This window comes from Pholis gunnellus (genome assembly GCF_910591455.1).
Source record: "Pholis gunnellus genome assembly, chromosome: 7".
Classification (NCBI taxonomy): domain Eukaryota; kingdom Metazoa; phylum Chordata; class Actinopteri; order Perciformes; family Pholidae; genus Pholis; species Pholis gunnellus.
Genome location: NC_136533.1, coordinates 2,551,172 through 2,571,057, shown reverse-complemented (window position 1 = coordinate 2,571,057; position 19,886 = coordinate 2,551,172). Strand labels below are relative to the sequence as shown.

At 42.1% G+C, this 19,886-nt stretch overlaps 3 protein-coding genes across 3 annotated transcripts in view; all 3 read right to left on the bottom strand.

Moving 5' to 3' along the window:
• The window catches only part of LOC306698478 (E3 ubiquitin-protein ligase TRIM21-like), a 281,779-nt gene that overhangs the window by 26,179 nt on the left and 235,714 nt on the right, over positions 1-19,886 (bottom strand). The window lies entirely within an intron of this gene.
• Positions 32-3,709, bottom strand: ftsj1 (FtsJ RNA 2'-O-methyltransferase 1). Its single transcript, XM_079162829.1, has 11 exons — positions 3,677-3,709; positions 3,044-3,179; positions 2,789-2,858; positions 2,564-2,675; positions 2,378-2,456; positions 2,247-2,299; positions 2,114-2,167; positions 1,836-1,938; positions 1,562-1,645; positions 857-960; positions 32-484 (listed from the first exon to the last, which is right to left on the bottom strand). The coding sequence occupies exons 2-11, from the start codon at positions 3,162-3,164 to the stop codon at positions 320-322; spliced, it is 945 nt and encodes a 314-aa protein (XP_079018955.1). The 5' UTR covers positions 3,165-3,179; positions 3,677-3,709; the 3' UTR covers positions 32-319.
• On the bottom strand, positions 8,996-19,001 carry LOC306698955 (CD5 antigen-like; the record flags this gene model as incomplete). The annotated part of the gene is made up of 9 exons (XM_079163456.1): positions 8,996-9,109; positions 9,201-9,283; positions 9,417-9,483; positions 9,933-10,126; positions 13,867-14,079; positions 14,173-14,496; positions 15,042-15,323; positions 15,417-15,740; positions 18,959-19,001. 9 exons carry the CDS (start codon positions 18,999-19,001, stop codon positions 8,996-8,998), a joined length of 1,644 nt encoding a protein of 547 aa, XP_079019582.1.

The following is a 19,886-nucleotide window of genomic DNA, read 5'->3' as shown; positions in this document are numbered from 1 at the left end:
ACGTGAACCACATAAGTCAGTTTGCCTCCAAGAGATAACTTTTATTTTTTTTTAAATAAAATGTTTACAATTCCTCAATCCAAGCCTAATGAACGGAAGGATCTGCCACAAATAAAAATCATGAAATCAGAATAGTAAAAATATCTGGGACAGTGTGACGTGTTTAGCCTAGCTTAGCACAACGGTGGATTAAGGAAAAGGCTAGCAGTTTCCCCCTGTTTCCAGTCTTTGTGCTAAGCTAAGCTAATGCACACTCTGGTTCTGTCGCTGCGCTTGACGATCCCAAAATGCCGGACTGTTCCTTTAACGAGAACTCGGCTCAGGTGGATTCGGCCGCTGGCTCCGCCTCCTCTTGACTCTGGTTGGACGGAGCGTCTTCTCTGGACAGCAGGTTGTTCTTGCGCAGGTGGCAGGCCTGCTGGTAGGGGGGGCGTATCGGCGGCTGGGTGGGGGGGGTGTACTGGTACTGTTTACCAGCATCCAGCTGAAGAAAGAAAGAAGGCAACAGCTCGGCGATGGTTTAGGTGTGATGAAAAGAAAAACATTTTAACTATATAAACTAGAACCCTTTAAAATACCCATAATGCACCCTTCATCCATGAAAACAGACTTTAAGGGGTACATCACTTCCTCCTTGATTCACACGTTAATTAGAAGTATTTGACGTAGTTTCAGTTTATTAATATTTAAAGGGATTCTTAAATCTGTCACTCAGACATGATGGCATTTAGAGAAACATCTGCAGGATTTGGGGTTAATTATGGGATACATGAATAGATCTTTAAGGGATTATCTGCACTAGTTTAAATGTAAGAGCCATGTTTCTGTGATTAAAGATAGTCCTGTGTCTCCTCACCTGCAGAGGGTAGGTCCTGTCCGAGTCGAAGGCGCTGAGGTCACCGCACGCCAGGAAGGGAACGATGACGCGGTTGGGACCCTCCAACTGGTTGAAGTCCACATCTAAAAGGACAGAGACCACAATCCAGACTGAGTAAAACCAGGACACGCAGTGAATCAACAGACTACCGGTATGCAAACCTTTAAAATAAGAAATAACGCATTCGTCCTCTTTCAAAATGACAGACGATATAAAACACTGAGCAGTAGTTTTTGGTGGCTCATGCTAGTGATCTTTGTGTCTCTGACATTACTGACTTTACGATTCTTCTCTTCTTAATTCTCATGTTACACCATGTTTTAGGATTCACCGTTAATCCTTCATTACCACCTGTGGCCACACGGGGTCACTGTTCAGCAACTTTCTTTGGTATCAATATATTGTATGTGCTAAAAGGTCTTATTCCCTGAGACGTCCACTTTAAAGACAGAACAGGAAAATAAGATAATGAGCATGATATATAAGATACATATCTATATAGATATAGATATATATTGCACCTCTCTATGGGTCTTTTAAAATAAAGGAATTAGTTAAGCAGAGCCGGCCGACTTGTCAACAAACACTCAAGTGAAGGGAAGTGGTTTCTATCTTCTAGAGGTCTTGTGATTTTCCCGATCCGGATCAGATATCCAGACACGGACCACGCGGGCTCGTAGTTACCGTAGGAGTGATCCAGCAGAGGGTTGGACATGTTGGGGACGTAACCGTCAGGAGGAGAGTAATTCTGGCACACCACGAAGGCCTCTGCACACAGACAGACAGACAGATACTGTGAGTAATGAATGTGGTACAATAGACACAATTTAATACTTTTTAAAGATGATTTCATCAAGCACTCTGTGCACAAAAGTTGAATAAAAGATGACTATATGAGCAGGTGGGCGGAGTTTGTCTCCTGTTTGAGCCGTGTGATTGGTCAGTGGGGGGGGCTCACCTATGCTGGAGTTCCTGCTGCTGCGAGGTTTGGCGCAGGTCACACCACTGAAGAAGATCTTCAGCTGAGAGTACAGCAGAGTCACGTCTTTGCCTCTGAAGATCTGAGCCAGAAGAGCGAAACCTTTATTTGATACTGAACCACATCCAGAGACAGTTTATTCGCCTTCTCATTAGGCTTCAGCCTCACGTTTAAACGGTAAATGAAACCTGGTGGAGATCTGAACTCGACTGGGTCCTTTCTAGTTAATAAATCATCTGAACAAGAGCTGGACTCACCTTGGCCACAAACGTCCCTCCGGGTTTCAGGACGTGAGTTGTGATGTTCAGAGCCTGAGAGACAAACGGGGGTCAGTGTGACGTCGCAGACCGACAGGTGAACGACAACAACAACACACCTCTGTGTACTCACGGCCAACAGCAGCTGAGCCTGGATGTACTCGTCCACGTCGTGGAGCCCGGTCACTATGGAGAAAGAACGGTAAAATGACTGAATAAAAAGGAGAGCCTCAAGAACGGGCGAGGACGGACAGGAAGTCTCACCGTCTGGAGCGCCGTCACACACCACCAGGTCGGCCGGCTGACCCTCAAAGTGACGGATGATCTCCTGAGCCGTCGACACCTGAGAGGAAGAGGAAGAAGAAGACGTTACGACCGTTACGTTTGGTTAAGATCCCGCAGTGGACAAGAGGACGATCAGAGCTGCATGCTCGTCCACGGTGTCCTCACCTTGGTGATGTCTCCCTGGATCTGAGTGACTCCTGGTAGAGGAGCCATGGCCTGCAGGTCCACCGCCACGATCTTCACCTCCTCACCGGCGTCGCCCTTCTCCTCCTGAGCTCTGAGTGGAAAAAAACACAAGACAGCGACATAGTTAACTCTTGGCTTTATTAACATCCATTTCATATCTGCCCAGGTGAGTTTAAGGTTAATAGAGAAAGAATAAATAAAAACCTGAGTTTACGACTGAGGACTTGACTCCAGCTGCCAGGAGCTGCACACAGATCAACGGCTCTGTTCACACCTGAGAGAGGGAAAATAAAACCGTCATACAAATCAGACATTTAATAAAAGACAGAAGAAGAACACAGCCTGAAGGGCCCAAAGAGGACCCAGACTCCGGCTCAGCTCCACCCTTTTCAGGGGGCTGTAGTGTAGGCGGGACCCGTTGGGGACCCGTCGGGTGTCTGGTCGTCTCAGGTGTCTCACCTGTGAACAGGTTGAACTCGTGGTCGAGCTGCAGCAGCTTGAAGGCGCTCCTCGCTCTCCAGCCCTCCTCTTTGGCCAGACGGTAGTAAATGTCCCGCTTGTCTTTGGAGGAACGACCCATCCTGACCTCTGACCCCTTTGATGAAAATAACACACACACACACACACACACACACAGAGTAAGACACCAGCAACATCTTACTGGTTTCTCTTCTCTCAGTGGAATAAATTGTTTTAACCAAATTAAGTTCCACCGTTATCAACGACTGTGTTGTTAACCAACTAAGAAAGTCATGATTTAGCATTAATAACTTGTGTTTGGTTTATTCTATATCAGCCGAATTTACCAGCGCATCTTAATGAATCCACAACATATTTGATAATTGTTTGTAAAACATTGTTATACTGCTGAACACCGGGTAACCTGATTTAAACCACTTGTAAAACGGGGTTTGGCGTAGAGTGCACAACAAACCGCATATTTCACGGCTGCCGGAGCTTATTGTCGAACATTAGATTAGTTTATGTCTCCAGGTTGAATGTAAACATCTTTATATAAATCAATATATGTAAAACAATAGCGCCACATCACATTCTACAGACAATGAACCGTCTACAAACTGGGTTGCTTACTGTTCACGTGCTGTTCCGGTGTTGACGGTGGAAGGACCCCCACCGGTAGCTGTCCTACGAAGCGCCTGTTCAAAATGACGGTGCCCTTGACAAACATCAATGATACAAGTTAAAATACAGACATTCATCTTTTTAAATCAAACTTATACTTTAGTGACGACAAACTTATTGTTTATTTTCCCTTGTAGTAAGTCTTATTGTTTCCATGTTCCTGTCGTCTCAGGAGCGGCCACACGGTGTCGCTGCAGACACAGGAAAGAGCTTTTGTAAAATCACTCGGAGAAATAATCACTGATGTATTTGTTCTGTATCAAAACAGAAAAATATACATTTTATTCAAAACGAAAATATTATGGATGGAAAAAATCATTAATGCCCCAAAAATGATTTAATCTTAATGCACTATGAACTAGAAGACCATAATATTTGAGGAGTCCAGGTGTTCACTGAGGGGTTTATTTGCCCATATCGTGGAGTTTCAAGGATTGTTAAATGGTTGTAAATGTGCAATGACCCAATGTAGCCAAAATCTGTTACAAAAACAGACGGATTGAATCATCATTAATCATCAATAAATTATAATTTTTTCCAATTTAAATTAAAGTTATGCAGCGATTTTGACATTTGTTTCCTTAATGGAAAACTATGAGACTTCTTTAACACTTGAAATGAGAAATAAAGAGTTTCGTCTTCCTATATTGTTCATTTCATTATCAATTAAATGGTCACAAAATTAAGTGTTTGTTCAGGGCGGTCTTAAACAAAGTGTCAAATTCATGTATTTTGCTCTTCTATCAGAGACTCCCTGAATCCATATAAATGAGTGTGTGCGTGTAGTAGAAGTAGTTTTAAGTTTCGTTGTGGTTGTTTTTAGTTTCTTTGTGGTTGTTTTAAGTTTATTTGTGGTTTTTTTACATCTCTTTGTGGTTGTTTTAAAACGTTTGTGGTTGTTTTAGTCTTTTTGCAGTCGATTTGCGTATCTTTGTAGTAGTTTTAAGTTTCTTTGTAGTAGTTTTAAGTTTCTTTGTAGTAGTTTTAAGTTTCTTTGTGGTTGTTTTAAAGCTTTTGTGGTTGTTTGCAGTCTCTCAGTAGTTGCATTATATCTCTTTGTAGTCATTTTGTTCCAATTTGTGGTTGTTTTCAGTCTCTTTATAGTCAGTTTATGTCTCTTTGGGTTTGTTTTTTAACTTTTTGTGGTTGTTTTGAGTCTCTTTCTCACTGCCTTTCCCTTTGTTAAATCGGTCCATTTAAGATAATATTTACACTCTGTGCATTTTGGCAAACCTTTCTGAAGTGTGTTTCTGTGAAAATTATGATCTTTAATTTCACAAGAAGCTGCGGACTGATTGCTGATTATACGACTGTTTCCATGACCACCAGGCCAGGCTGAGATGTTCCGATCAGATTAATGTGGTCAGCGTCTTCTTATTATTTCCGGTACATGTTTGAACATCAGCAGAGAGTCATTCAGAGGAGACATTACAGCTGCAACTAAGCATAATATTAATAGTTGATGAATCCATCAGTTATGTGTTTAAAGTGATCAATCATTGAGTCTATAAAACACGAGTGGTGTTTACTGCAGCACACATTGTTGAGATGGAGTCCAAGGTGACATCTTTAAATGTCTCGGTTTGTCCGACCAAGAGTCCAAAAGCCAAAGATATTCAGTGGAGTCAAATGTACACACCTGCCTTTCAGCTTTCAGAGGTAAAATACAAGAAAGTCTTGTTGGAGTCCTGATCCAGACCCCTCCAGAGCCAGTTCTATCAGAACCAATGCATCTGAATCATAATCCACCTCCATCGTTCTGTCATGAGTTAAAGAACAGCAGTGAAAGTGTCCTGATAATCAACCAGACAACAGAGGTGAGTGTGTGTGTCCTCACATACTTTACATCTAACACAGAAAGGTGATAAAACAATTATTTCAGCTGTTTTGGAATATTAATGTAAACGATGGATCACTTTGAGGATCTGGTTCAGGTCCAAACTAGACCTGTAGAAGCAGCATTCAGTTCTTATGCTCCACAAATCTGAAACAATCTGCAGCTCTGCTCCAACTCTCACTTCTCTCAGACTTCTCTGTTTGCCACTGAAAATATGAATTTTATTCAGTTAAATTTGAGACTTTTTATTCATATCTTGCGCTGCTCTGTAGCTGTGTGATTTGCCTTTTAGGTCAGTTTCACTTTTTATTTTGCACAAGCATCAAATAAGTCAAACAAAACAAGAATCACAAATACAATGGACACAAAATATATCAAACTGTCAATAAACAAATACTCACAAACAAAATAAATAAATATATTATTTCCTAAAAGGAGTTAAAAGAAGTATAAACTGATATGTTCCTAGCTCTTCGTGTTGCTGGACGCATGAAAACGTGGAGTTTTATAAGATATCATGCTAACCGTTGTCTGAGGATACGCTGAACATGTTATACCTTTAAACAACTTTGCAACACGAATTGTTGATATCAATTTAAAATGTAATAAATAAATAAGTAAAAAATGTACGTTTTACCAGCCGTGACATTGACGCTGGTATTGTTTTCACCTCGTGTGTCTGTGAACGTTTGTGACTGTGATAGCGTCACAACGGTGCAGTCAGGAATCTTTACAGGTGTGCAGTTGAGATCAACAGGAAGGGGGGAAGTGGCCATCGGCCCCCCTCACGTTACGCCTCCGGCCCGGTTTGGCATTGTTGTTGGTGTGAGTGAGGAGTTTATTCTCCGATATAATGATTCAGGAGAAGTATTTGTGAGCTCTCTGCTCTGATCGTCTTCACTGATGAGTTGCTGGTCTTTAGTTGTACACATCATATTTACACCTCTCTGAACTGCAGTTGTGTGAATCTGGTTATCTCTGATTTCACAAGAAGCTGCTGACTGATTGCAGATTATAGGAATGTTTCCATGACAGGCTGAGCTGTTCCTCTCAGATGAACGCTGTCAGTGTCGTCTCATTCTTTCTGATGGATGTGTTGACTTCAGCAGTTACAGCTACTTACTACTATAACTACTGCAGTCTGTGTGTAACTGTTTGCTTTCGATCATGTGTCTCACTCACTTCACTGCATCGTGTTTCTGTGTTGTTTCACTTGAATTAGTGCGTCATGAAGCTGCAGGATGTCTTCAGCTCATATTGTTTTGCTCTGGAGGTTCATTTTTCAGTCTCTGCTTTTTATTTTGAAATTGATCTGAAGCTGTGAATCTGTTTGTGTTGTTTTTAGCTGCAGCAACACTTTCAGTCCCGCCCACAGTTTAAGTGAGGCTTGTACACAAACCGACTGGTCCGTCTGACTGTCGATCATCAGATCAACATCTCTGTGAGCACATCCAGCACCTTCCTGTGTGTTGCTATGGTGATCCAGACATCATGTGTGCTTCGGTTTGCTTGTTTCTCCTTCACTGAATAGTTTCTTGTGATTTATTAGTTCTGATGATTTAATAAACTCACATGTTGTCTGTTCCACGTCCAAAAGTGATCCGACTGGACCCAAGTTCAACAACCCTTAAAGTACTTTGTTAAAGTAGTACTAGTACTATATGTACCTGTGCAGTACAAGTATGTTTAGTTTTACGTATGTGTTCATATTTTATTCAGATTGTTTGATTAGGAGGATATTTTGTATCAAAATCCTTTTATTACAAAAGTAATCAAAATACTTAAGAACAACAATAAGCAAAGTTCTTATGAAAGGAGAAACAACCTCATTTACAGAATTAGGTATGAAGTAAGAAAAACAAATAATTACAACATTCTTATTAATAATTAATATTCTTAATTACATAATATTGAAAATTCATACAAAATAAGCAAACATTTTATGAAAAAGGTCATTTCGATAGTTACAAAATCAAGCAAAACGCTCATGATTTAAGCAAAATCCTTTATTATAATTGTTTTAAATTCCTTTATTACAAAAATGAATCAATTTATGAAGAACAAAAATTAGTTAAAATCTTATGAAATAAGAAAAATCGTTGATTATAATAAACAAGCTAAATCCATAATGACAATGTTCTTATGAAATAAGAAAAATCCTTAACAATAAAAAATAGTAAATTCCTTGATTGCAACATTAATGAAGTACAACAATGAGCTACATTCTAATGAATAAGTAAAATCCTTAATAACAAAATTAAACAAAATGCATACGATTTAAGTAAAACCCTCTAATAATGAAAAAAAATCAATAATTCAAATGTTCGAATGATGGAAGCAAAATCCTTAATTACAAAATTAACTACAATGATTAAGTACAACTATGAGCAAAATAGTAACATTTCTGAATCACAAATAAAGGAGTTTTTAGTGGCTGATCACAGCGGGACGTTGTTCCTATTTGTATTATTATGATTATCTTTTAGCTAAATGTTGTCCTGCTGACAAAATGTTGCTCACTACAATAAGTCATGAAGTTCATTATATGTTTTAAAGGACAAACACCAACAGATTGTCAACATTGAGAATCGTTGTACAGAATGTAGAAGATATAAGTCAATGTTTCATGTTTATTCTAATATCTCACATTAACTTTGTTCCTGATAGTCTTTGGTTTCTGCTTGGACTCTGGTAAACCTGCTCTCAAGTCTACTTTTAAATGAAACTTTATATCTGTGAGGTGTTTTTAAAGATTCACGTCTTCAGCAGGAACCAATGGGCTTGGAGCTGAGAGCCACCGACAGGAAGTCAGAACGTGTGGAGAGACCAACACATTGATGAGAGTAAGACAGACAGGCTATAATAATGTGAGATCATATTTTTTTTTTGTAGCCGGAAAAAAGTAATAAATAAATTAAAAAAAGATTATGATGGGTTTTTTTTTTGCTAGCAAAATAGATTAGAAGTGCGCATGCGCTTCAGTGACGATCTCCTCACAGGTCCCTTCATCCCCTCGCCAGTCTTTCCATGAAAACGACATGCAATTCTACATATTAATACTCATAATGATATATAACATCTAACATTTACAAAAGTCACCCGTAATAGTTACCTTGTGTAGAATTGCATGTCATATTTTTTCCGGCAAAAAACAACAACCCATCATAACCTTTTTTACTTTTTTTTTTTCCTTTTTTCCGGAACAAATACGACATGCGAAAAAAAAATGAAATCATAATTTCTTTTTTTTCTGGTTGGATATATATAAAAACATTTTTGGGTGGATTTTATTTTATTTTATTTTTTTCAGGTGGATTTTTTATTTTATTTTGCTGGCGGGAATGGGCTTCCATAAACATGCGTATCAAAGGGAGCTGATGGTGGTTGTGTGGTAGAAACCATCTGGATGTGAGATGAGCTCCTTGGAGGAGCTACTCTGCTACCTGAGCTCCTTCTTCTTCTTCTTCTTCAGCTGCAGGAACACCCAGGTTATACTGATGCAGCTCAGTGTTCTTCTGTCTGCACGGCATCCGCCCCCTGTTGGCCTGCAGAGACATGACAGCACAGTCCTGTCTTCAGTTCACTAAACACAGAGCGAGAGCTTCATTTCAGTCGCTGGTCTAAGTGTGTCCGTACCTTACAGTAGAAGTAAAGGGCAACGTTCACCAACAGCAGCGCCAGCGGCAGGACGACCGCTTTGATGATCAGAGGTCTTGGATCTGAACAAACACATGGACAGTCATCATCAAACGACATCATGAGTCCAACAGCTCCCACTGACCCTGAAATCTACAATCACTGACACACATTAACACGTTAACGACTGTCTCAACGTTTGGTTTCCAGGATAACCCTGGCTCTCTGAGTGAGGGATCGGAGCACACCGCCCTTCTTGCTTCTGATTGGTGGAGGAACTACACTTGAAGATGGCGTGTTGGGGGCTAAGGGGTGTTATGACTGATGTGGTGGCAGTGCAGCTTTGTGATTGGTCACGTGAGAAGGTGCTTCAGTTCTCAGAGAACCAGAGTTATCCTGGTATCTAAACCTGCTCTGTCCTACAGCATATTGTTACAGACTGTAGGTTTGGTTACTATATGACATGTGTAACACTATGACAGGAGTCACAGTGTCATTCTAGAAACAACAACATGCATGGACTCTGTGGTCAGCTGATCATCTTCAGTCAGTTTGGACCAATCATCTTCAAACCTGCATGTAAACAGTCAGCTTACCTAAGACAGTGATGGAGAGCAGACGGCTCTCAGAGGAGAAGGTATGATTAAAAACATAGAGGTGATAAACACAGCTGTAGCTGCCTTGGTGGGCGGGCTCTGCAGCAGGAAACAGGAAGTGGGCAGAGTGATTGACAGCTGGCTGGGTGTAGTTGTGTGCTGAGTTGGAGGAGGTGAAGGTGAGCTGGAAGGAGCCTCCTGGGTACTGTGGCTGGATGGAGCAGCAGATGGTGAAGGTGGAGCGCCTGAGCACCGGAGCCCCCTGCTGCTGGGCCTCGGAGACCCCGTACATTGAGGAGGACACAGTGATGATTGGCTGAAGCAGCAGCTCTGTAAACACAGAGAGATGATGACAGTTCAGGTTTACCCTCCGTTGAACAAGATGGACCCTGAATAAGGACGTGATGTCTGACAGACAGACAGACAGACAGACAGGTGTGTCCTGCCATGTGGAGCTCAGCAGTCTATGGAGGTTTGAAGCTTCCAGAAACAAGCCCTCCTCTCAACACTTCAGGATATCGTTGTCCTGGATAACTTTACGGTTCAGTCCAATGCAAACCCACTGACTGTCACTGTGACAGAGGAAGGAACATGGAAACATTGCTGTTGTCAGAAATGATGTCACTGATGGGCTTACCTGAGCAGATGAGATCCGCGACGGAGGAAGAGGAATATGATTTTAAACAATCTCTAAGAGCAGATCCAGAGTGAACACAGTCAGATTTGATCAACCACACAGATCTCTCTGAAGACTCCTCTCTCTTTCTGATAGAAACAGCAGAGCCACAGTCCAGCTCTCTACAGAAGACAGCTGCTTCCTTCAGGCTCCAGTCATAGTCATAGACAAAGTCATAGTCATCGTCATATACTGGTCTCCAGTCTCCTTCATGTTTCAGCTCCAGTGTTCCTGCACAGCGACTGTCTCCTCCCACCAACCTGACAGGTTCTGAACAGAAACAACAGAGTCGTCAGTAAAAGAACAAAGTGAGTTTCAGTAGAACAGAAATGAACCAGATCAAAGCTGCAGCTCCTCTTCTACCTGAGCAGGTGAGTCCAACAGCTTTGCCAGGTGAGCAGGTGTTTCTATCTGAGCCTGAGCTTCTACAGTCCAGGAGAACAGACTCATTGCCTCCACACTGGAACTCTTTGGTCCACATTGGAGCCTCCACTTCTCCATAGAGCGCCCCCTGGAGGACTGAAGGAGCCCCACAGCCAAGCTCCCTACAGACCACCTCTGCATCCTGCTGGTCAAAGTCATCTTCACACACTGAGGACCACCACTGGTTAGACTGGTTAGACTGGTTAGACTTCACCTCCAGTCTGCCTGAGCACAGACTCGTCCCATCCACCAGCCTGACAGAGTCTGGAGAGATGATAGAAGATGAAAGAGAGAGAGAGAAAAGACACCAGACACTAAATAAGAAGATGTTTTGAAACAATCATTCAGAGATTCAATTAAATAATACAATAAGTCATTAATATGTAAATGAATAATAATAATCAGTAACCAGCTAGCCAAGTTAGCTCAAAACACAATTATCAAAAGATCATGAACTTAATATATTTAGTCAGACTGGGAGGAGAATTATTTTCATGTTTACTGAAATTCAAACAGCGTCTGTCTTGTCTGCATTGTGAGCGTGGTCTTACCAAAGTAGAGCACTTTGGAGCTGCATTACAAAACGGTGCACAGAAGCTCAGAGACGGATCAGTGCTACTGGGTTCATCATGTTGTGCTAACACAGAGACATGTTCCTTCATTATCATGTAGAATTCACCAGCAGCGTTGTGGTGGAAGACGTTCAACATGAAAGAAGGGAGGGATGTTGCCTTGAAGATTGTGAGTTGTGTTGGGACCAGGACTCTACAGAGAACGGTATTCTGGACTCACTTGGAGGAGAAGGGCTCTGAACACAGAGACCTACTGCTGCACACTGATGTAAGATGGCTGAGCAGAGGAACATTGTTGACATTCAGTTAGACTTTCTGAATCTTTCATTACATGAAGAAGATGCACAGCTAGAGGACTACCAGTGGCTTCTGGATTCAGTGTTTATGACAGATCTCTCTTTCTTGTTCAACGAAGCTGATTCAGAGCTGCAGGATTATGGTGAACATGTCATCAACAGGATCAGTGAAGGAAACACATTTAAAAGACACAACTGCTGTCAAGTAGGCTTTAACGCTGTGAACTTTCCTCACATGCAGACAGAAGTGAAACATCAGGACAAAGACATTGGGCAGCTTGACATCGATGAGGAGCATGAGAACATCAGAAGAGCTTTACTGAGAGCTAAATAGCATCAGTGTTCCACCTGGACAGCTTTGCTGCTGAGAAAGAGATTCTCTCACTGCACATTTACATTGAGATCAAATCAAGGGAAACACCTGGCATGAATGAAGAGTTATGGGACGTACTGATGGAACACAAGTATCCACACCTCAGAAGATGTGCCTTGAACTTGATGAAGAAACATGTCTCCACTTCAGCAACACCAGGTGCTGAGCCAGTAGAGTTAAACATGCAAAACAGTCACGTATGAAAGCAGACGATGGGGAATCTAATGGTACACCGAATAAGGAAGAGACAGGCTCATGAAGGGATAGAGCACCTCAGAGAGTGTTTTATGGACAGATTCCCAGGATGTAGTGAGGGAGGGACTGGACCAGAACATAGGAATTAGATTGGCACATAGATGATGTCACTGATGGACTTACCTAAGCAGGTGAGATCCGTGATGGTGGAAGAGGAACCTGATGTTAAACACTCTCTCAGAGCAGATCCAGACTGAAGACAGAGAGAGCTGATCCTCCACACAGATCTCTCTGAGTACTCCTGTCTCTCTCTGATAGAAACAGCAGAGCCACAGTCCAGCTCTCTACAGAAGACAGCTGCTTCCTTCAGGCTCCAGTCATAGTCAATGTCATAGTCATCGTCAGAGTCATAGCCATATACTGGTCTCCAGTCTCCTTCATGTTTCAGCTCCAGTGTTCCTGCACAGCGACTGTCTCCTCCCACCAACCTGACAGATTCTGAACAGAAACAACAGAGTCGTCAGTAAAAGAACAAAGTGAGTTTCAGTAGAACAGAAATGAACCAGATCAAAGCTGCAGCTCCTCTTCTACCTGAGCAGGTGAGTCCAACAGCTTTGCCAGGTGAGCAGGTGCTTCTATCTGAGCCTGAGCTTCTACAGTCCAGGAGAGCAGACTCATTGCCTCCACACTGGAACTCTTTGGTCCACATTGGAGCCTCCACTTCTCCATAGAGCGCCCCCTGGAGGACTGAAGGAGCCCCACAGCGAAGCTCCCTACAGACCACCTCTGCATCCTGCTGGTCAAAGGCATCTTCACACACTGAGGACCACCACTGGTTAGTCTGGTTTGTCTGGTTAGACTTCACCTCCAGTCTGCCTGAGCACAGACTCGTCCCATTCACCAGCCTGACAGAGTCTGGAGAGATGATAGAAGATGAAAGAGAGAGAGAGAAAAGACACCAGACACTAAATAACATTCTGTCTTATTTTTCTCAGAAGATCTGTGACCCAGCATATCAATCTGTTCATAAAAGAATCCCTAAAATCTAAAAGAGATGGGGCTGGACTCTCTCCTTAAGGAGTGTCCAGGATGAAGGACGGTGTGGAGATACTGACGAGTCCTCGGCTGAGCTGAGCTGCTCTAAGTTGTGTCCAGCAGGTCATTGGTTCCAGTTATGGTGGAAACCAAAGAAGCTGCTGGTGGAAACCAGTGAATAAGAAAGCTGTGAAGCTGAAGGAGGAGTCCTTTCAGGCTGGTTGCTCTTTGGCTCAGAGGACACCTGAAGCAGCAGACATGGAGGTTTCATATATAAAGATATCTTGGTGCATTCACCACCTGATTTACTGAGGCAGCCGCTCATCAGACAAGTCTGCTGCCATTCTAGCTGGTGCATGTGTGTGTCCACCTGCATACATTACTGTCATAGATGATGTCATAGATGATGTCACTGATGGGCTTACCTGAGCAGGTGAGATCCACGATGGAGGAAGAGGAATCTGATGTTAAACAATCTCTCAGAGCAGATCCAGACTGACCACAGTCAGAGTTGATCCTCCACACAGATCTCTCTGAGGACTCCTGTCTCTCTCTGATAGAAACAGCAGAGCCACAGTCCAGCTCTCTACAGAAAACAGCTGCTGTCTTCAGGGTCCAGTCATAGTAAGAGCCATATACTGGTCTCCAGTCTCCCCGTTTCAGCTCCAGTGTTCCTACACAGCGACTGTCTCCTCCCACCAACCTGACAGGTTCTGAAGAGAAACAAGAGAGTCGTCAGTAAAAGAACAAAGTGAGTTTCAGTAGAACAGAAATGAACCAGATCAAAGCTGCAGCTCCTCTTCTACCTGAGCAGGTGAGTCCAACAGCTTTGCCAGGTGAGCAGGTGTTTCTATCTGAGCCTGAGCTTCTACAGTCCAGGAGAGCAGACTCATGGCCTCCACACTGGAACTCTTTGGTCCACATTGGCGCCTCCACTTCTCCATAGAGCGCCCCCTGGAGGACTGAAGGAGCCCCACAGTCAAGCTCCCTACAGACCACCTCTGCATCCTGCTGGTCAAAGTCATCTTCACACACTGAGGACCACCACTGGTTAGACTGGTTAGACTGGTTAGACTTCACCTCCAGTCTGCCTGAGCACAGACTAGTCCCATCCACCAGCCTGACAGAGTCTGGAGAGATGACAGAAGATGAAAGAGAGAGAGAGAAAAGACACCAGACACTAAATAACATTCTGTCTTATTTTTCTCAGAAGATCTGTGACCCAGCATATCAATCTGTTCATAAAATAATCCCTAAAATCTAAAAGACATGGGGCTGGACTCTCTCCTTAAGGAGTGTTCAGGATGAAGGACGGTGTGGAGATACTGACAAGTCCTCAGCTGAGCTGAGCTGCTCTAAGTTGTGTCCAGCAGGTCATTGGTTCCTGTTATGGTGGAATCCAAAGAAGCTGCTGGTGGAAACCAGTGAATAAGAAAGCTGTGAAGCTGATGGAGGAGTCCTTTCAGGCTGGTTGCTCTTTGGCCCAGAGGACTCCTGAAGCAGCAGACATGGAGGTTTCATATATAAAGATATCTTGGTGCATTCACCACCTGATTTACTGAGGCAGCCGCTCATCAGACAAGTCTGCTGCCATTCTAGCTGGTGCATGTGTGTGTCCACCTGCATACATTACTGTCATAGATGATGTCACAGATGATGTCACTGATGGGCTTACCTGAGCAGGTGAGATCCACGATGAAGGAAGAGGAACCTGATGTTAAACAATCTCTCAGAGCAGATCCAGACTGACCACAGTCAGAGTTGATCCTCCACACAGATCTCTCTGAGGACTCCTCTCTCTCTCTGATAGAAACAGCAGAGCCACAGTCCAGCTCTCTACAGAAAACAGCTGCTGTCTTCAGGGTCCAGTCAGAGCCATCTACTGGTCTCCAGTCTCCCCGTTTCAGCTCCAGTGTTCCTACACAGCGACTGTCTCCTCCCACCAACCTGACAGGTTCTGAAGAGAAACAAGAGAGTCGTCAGTAAAAGAACAAAGTGAGTTTCAGTAGAACAGAAATGAACCAGATCAAAGCTGCAGCTCCTCTTCTACCTGAGCAGGTGAGTCCAACAGCTTTGCCAGGTGAGCAGGTGTTTCTATCTGAGCCTGAGCTTCTACAGTCCAGGAGAGCAGACTCATGGCCTCCACACTGGAACTCTTTGGTCCACATTGGCGCCTCCACTTCTCCATAGAGCGCCCCCTGGAGGACTGAAGGAGCCCCACAGCCAAGCTCCCTACAGACCACCTCTGCATCCTGCTGGTCAAAGTCATCTTCACACACTGAGGACCACCACTGGTTAGACTGGTTAGACTGGTTAGACTTCACCTCCAGTCTGCCTGAGCACAGACTAGTCCCATCCACCAGCCTGACAGAGTCTGGAGAGATGATAGAAGATGAAAGAGAGAGAGAGAAAAGACACCAGACACTAAATAACATTCTGTCTTGTTTTTCTCAGAAGATCTGTGACCCAGCATATCAATCTGTTCATAAAAGAATCCCTAAAATCTAAAAGACATGGGGCTGGACTCTCTCCTTAAGGAGTGTTCAAGATGAAGGACGGTGTGGAGATACTGATGAGCCCCCGGCTGAGCTGAGCTGCTCAAAGTTGTGTCTAGTAAGTCATTGGTGCCTGTTATGGTGGAAACCAAAGAACCTGCTGGTGGAAACCAGTGAATAAGAAAGCTGTGAAGCTGATGGACTTACCTGAGCAGGTGAGATCCGTGATGATGGAAGAGGAACCTGATGTTAAACAATCTCTCAGAGCAGATCCAGGCTGAAGACAGAGAGAGTTGATCCACCGCACAGATCTCTGTGAGGACTCCTCTCTCTCTCTGATAGAAACAGCAGAGCCACAGTCCAGCTCTCTACAGAAAACAGCTGCTTTCTTCAGGCTCCAGTGAAAGTCATCTACTGGTCTCCAGTCTCCTTCATGTTTCACCTCCAGTGTTCCTGCACAGCGACTGTCTCCTCCCACCAACCTGACAGCTTCTGAACAGAAACAAGAGTGTCGTCAGTAAATAAATAAATTAAATTAATAAAATATAAAACTAAAACTTGACTGCTGATTCTGCTTCACTGGTTCTTTATTTCTCTTTTCTTTCTCTTTTTACCTGTTGATGTGTGATTTCCTTCAGCCTGGAGTTCTGGAGAAATAGACACATATTTGTACTTTTAAGTAAATGTAAAAAAATACACAAATAGTTGTTTATAAATGTATTTGCAATTTTCATCTAAGACTTATTTGGATGTTGTTACATTTATATTCAGACAGTTGAACCTGCGTTTGTTTAAGACTGTTTGTTAGACGTTTCCTTTTTTTTCAGCCAATCACAGAAGAGTAGATTAAAGGGTAATATTTGTTGTGACAATACGACAAAAACAAGATAGAATTGTGATCATATTTTTAATTTGGTAATTATATTTTAATTCTTATTCAGCCCCTTCCCTCAGAAGGCAGAGCATCCTGAGGGGAGGGGCTAAAAAAGGAGTCCAAAATTAAGAAGACAGCAGCTCACATCCAAACGTTTCCAACACACACACCATACAATCACAACAAGCATTGTGCTGCTTGAGTATACTTCGGTGTGAAACACGATGCTGCTAACTTATAATAACAACATATTATATTGATTATTATCAGGCAGTAAATGGAGGGGACAGGATGCATACGTGGGTCACAGAGGTCACTGTGGATGGGCCGGGCCGCTAGCTTCCCGTCCATAGCACAGGTTCTACACTAAACCTCTCTCAGGCTGGTTGTCTTACTTCTATGTGCTCTGTAGGATGTAATCTGTCTGTTACTCACAACAAAGTCTCACATGAATCCACTGACAACAACATGAACAAAATGGCTGCTGTCTTGTTTCTGTGACACGTTTTTGATGGGAAAGACTATCATGACTCGCTGGGCGCATCTACCCACAATGCCTTGTGGGAAGTTACAGGTGTCTGCTATATGCTAATGTTAGCCTAGCTAAGGCGGAAGGAGAGTGAGCTTATTTTTTTGTTCCAGTATAGTCCAAAGGTAGGCGACCCGGTCCGAAGATACCAGAGGGCTGAGCACCAACGCAGCAGAGACACAGACCAGAACAGAAATGTAAGTTTTCTATAAGTTTCGTATAGTTCATCATTAAATTCACCTCTGAGAATCTTTAACTGTGTATTTGAGAATATTGGCAGCGTGACTGGTCGTTTATCCAGATATTTTGTCAGCTTATATCAATTTCACTCAAATAATCAGTAAATATAAATCAATTTCCCTCAGAGGATTAGTAAATACAAATCAAGTTCACACAGATATTGAGTAAATAAAAATTACTTTTGCTCAGATCCTTAGTAAATATAAATCAGTTTTGCTTGAAATTGATTTGGATATACTTATTATTTTTGTTTACATTTTGTGAATTTAAAATGTATTCAATTATATTAAGTGTCACTTTATTGCCATCATTTTTTAAATTATGTATATGTATATGTATATATATATAATATATATATATATACTCACACACACAAATATATGTATTTATATATATAAATATATGCAGTTGTTGCAAGAGGTAACAGACTACAGAGAGAAAACACCTCTACAGTTATGATAACTGCGTGTATTTATTAGTTATTAGTTACTATTATTAAGTACAGTGATGATGTGTACAGACACACACCTATCAAAAGTATCTCATTTCGTCTCTCCTCGCATGGTTTCCTTGCGTCTCTCCATGCATCCCTGGTGGGAGGGACTAAGACTCAAGGAAAGGACTCAAGTGAGGGAAACGGGGACGCAATTAAGAGACTTGGGACGTGCCCAGTGATGAATACTATGTTTCCTGTGAGTGCTTCACAATAAAAGCCCCCATTGTGATTGTTTTGTTGAGGTGTTTTAATGAGAAGCAGCATCAGCAGGAACTGTTGAGTCAGCATTAGCAGTAATGTAACACTGCTCTGACAGTCTGCAGGAGAGTGAACAGGAAACAGTGAGGCTGATATCAGATTACAAACAGCCTCACTGATCACATGCTGCATCGTTTCCTGTCAAATAGTCATGAGTCTGAGGGTACACCCCAAGTCTCTTAATCCCATTAATTTACATTTACAAAATAAGTATGTGTTCGGCACTCTTGACACTCTAAGGGATACTTGTCAAAGACTTTAGTGATAATGAATAGTAGGAAAATATATATATTTTTACAAATATGTGGTGGTGCCACCTGACTTTCAACAAAACTTTTTTTGTTGAAGTTAAAAAATACTGTCAAAAATATGTTTAACCACTTTGAAAAGTTATTGAATAAATGAGACTTTTTTTGTGAGTTTAAACACATTGTTCCACACTCACAAATGTGCAATACATCCAATTTGAAAAGACGTATTTGTCGTTGACCCGTGTGTTTGTGTTCTGATTTAAAGATACAACAGAAATATTGTAATAAAGCACATAATCTCAAAGGCGAATGTGTGTATGTGTGTGTGTGTGTGTGTGTGTGTGTATGTGTGTGTGTGTTTGTGTTTGTGTTTGCGTTTGTGTGTGTGTTCTCTGATTTAAAGATACAACAGTAATATTGTAATAAAGCACATCTCTAAATCAGATTACCTGAGCTCCACAGGAACAGCAGCAGCATCAACAGGTGATCCATGACGTCCAGGTAGACCGTCTCTCTGCCCGTCCGTCTCTCCGTCTCTCTCTCCGTCCGTCTCTTCGTCCGTCTCTCCGTCCGTCTCTCCGTCCGTCTCTCTGATACTCTCATGTGCTGTCCACAGTTTATATCTGTGTTCAGGACGAGGTGGAGCTTTACTGAGACTGGTCTTTAGTTTTACAGATCATATTCACACCTCTTTTAGATGAGTTTGTGTGAAACTGATTATATCTGATTTCACAAGAAGCTGCTGACTGATTGCAGACTATAGGAATGTTTCCATGACAACCAGGACAGCCTGAGCTGTTCCTATCAGATTGATGCTGTCAGCGGTTTCTCATCATTTCCGATAGATGTGCATCAGCAGTTACAGCTACAAACTACTACTAGTGAGGAACTCTTAAATACTTCAATTTATTAGCTGTTGATATGGTCATATTTGGTTCTTATTAATTTGAATATTAATCAAAGTTCTAAATTAGCAATATTATGAGTCTACCTTAAATGGCTGTAATTTTCCGTTGGTAAAAAAGGTGATCTCATGTTAATTGCATGATATCATTTTGATAATAAGTAATTACTTTTAGTAGACATTTTAATTCCTTTTTGAACTACTGAACCAACATCATGTTGATGCCCTATTATTATTGAAATCTAATGTTTTTAGTTCTATTGATACTATTTATTATATTTGTCATTTCCTAACAACCAGACCAGCTCAAACGTCAACATAACGGTGCCCCGTGTGAGGCGTAGTGTTGTTTGTAATCATTCTTAATAATGAAATAGTGATTTCATAATTGTGAAATATTAATTGGTCAATGCCAACATTTTAGATTCCACTTCTAAACTTAAAGTGTTAAAAATTCATTAGAACTAAACATA

Excerpts from the sequence above, each read along its gene's own strand:
- ftsj1 (XM_079162829.1), bottom strand. The coding sequence starts at position 3,164 with ATGGGTCGTTCCTCCAAAGACAAGCGGGACATTTACTACCGTCTGGCC. Across the intron at positions 2,457-2,563 it reads TCCAGGGAGACATCACCAAG|GTGTCGACGGCTCAGGAGAT; the intron begins GTGAGGACACCG and ends TCTTCCTCTCAG. Across the intron at positions 2,300-2,377 it reads GTGTGACGGCGCTCCAGACG|TGACCGGGCTCCACGACGTG; the intron begins GTGAGACTTCCT and ends CTTTCTCCATAG.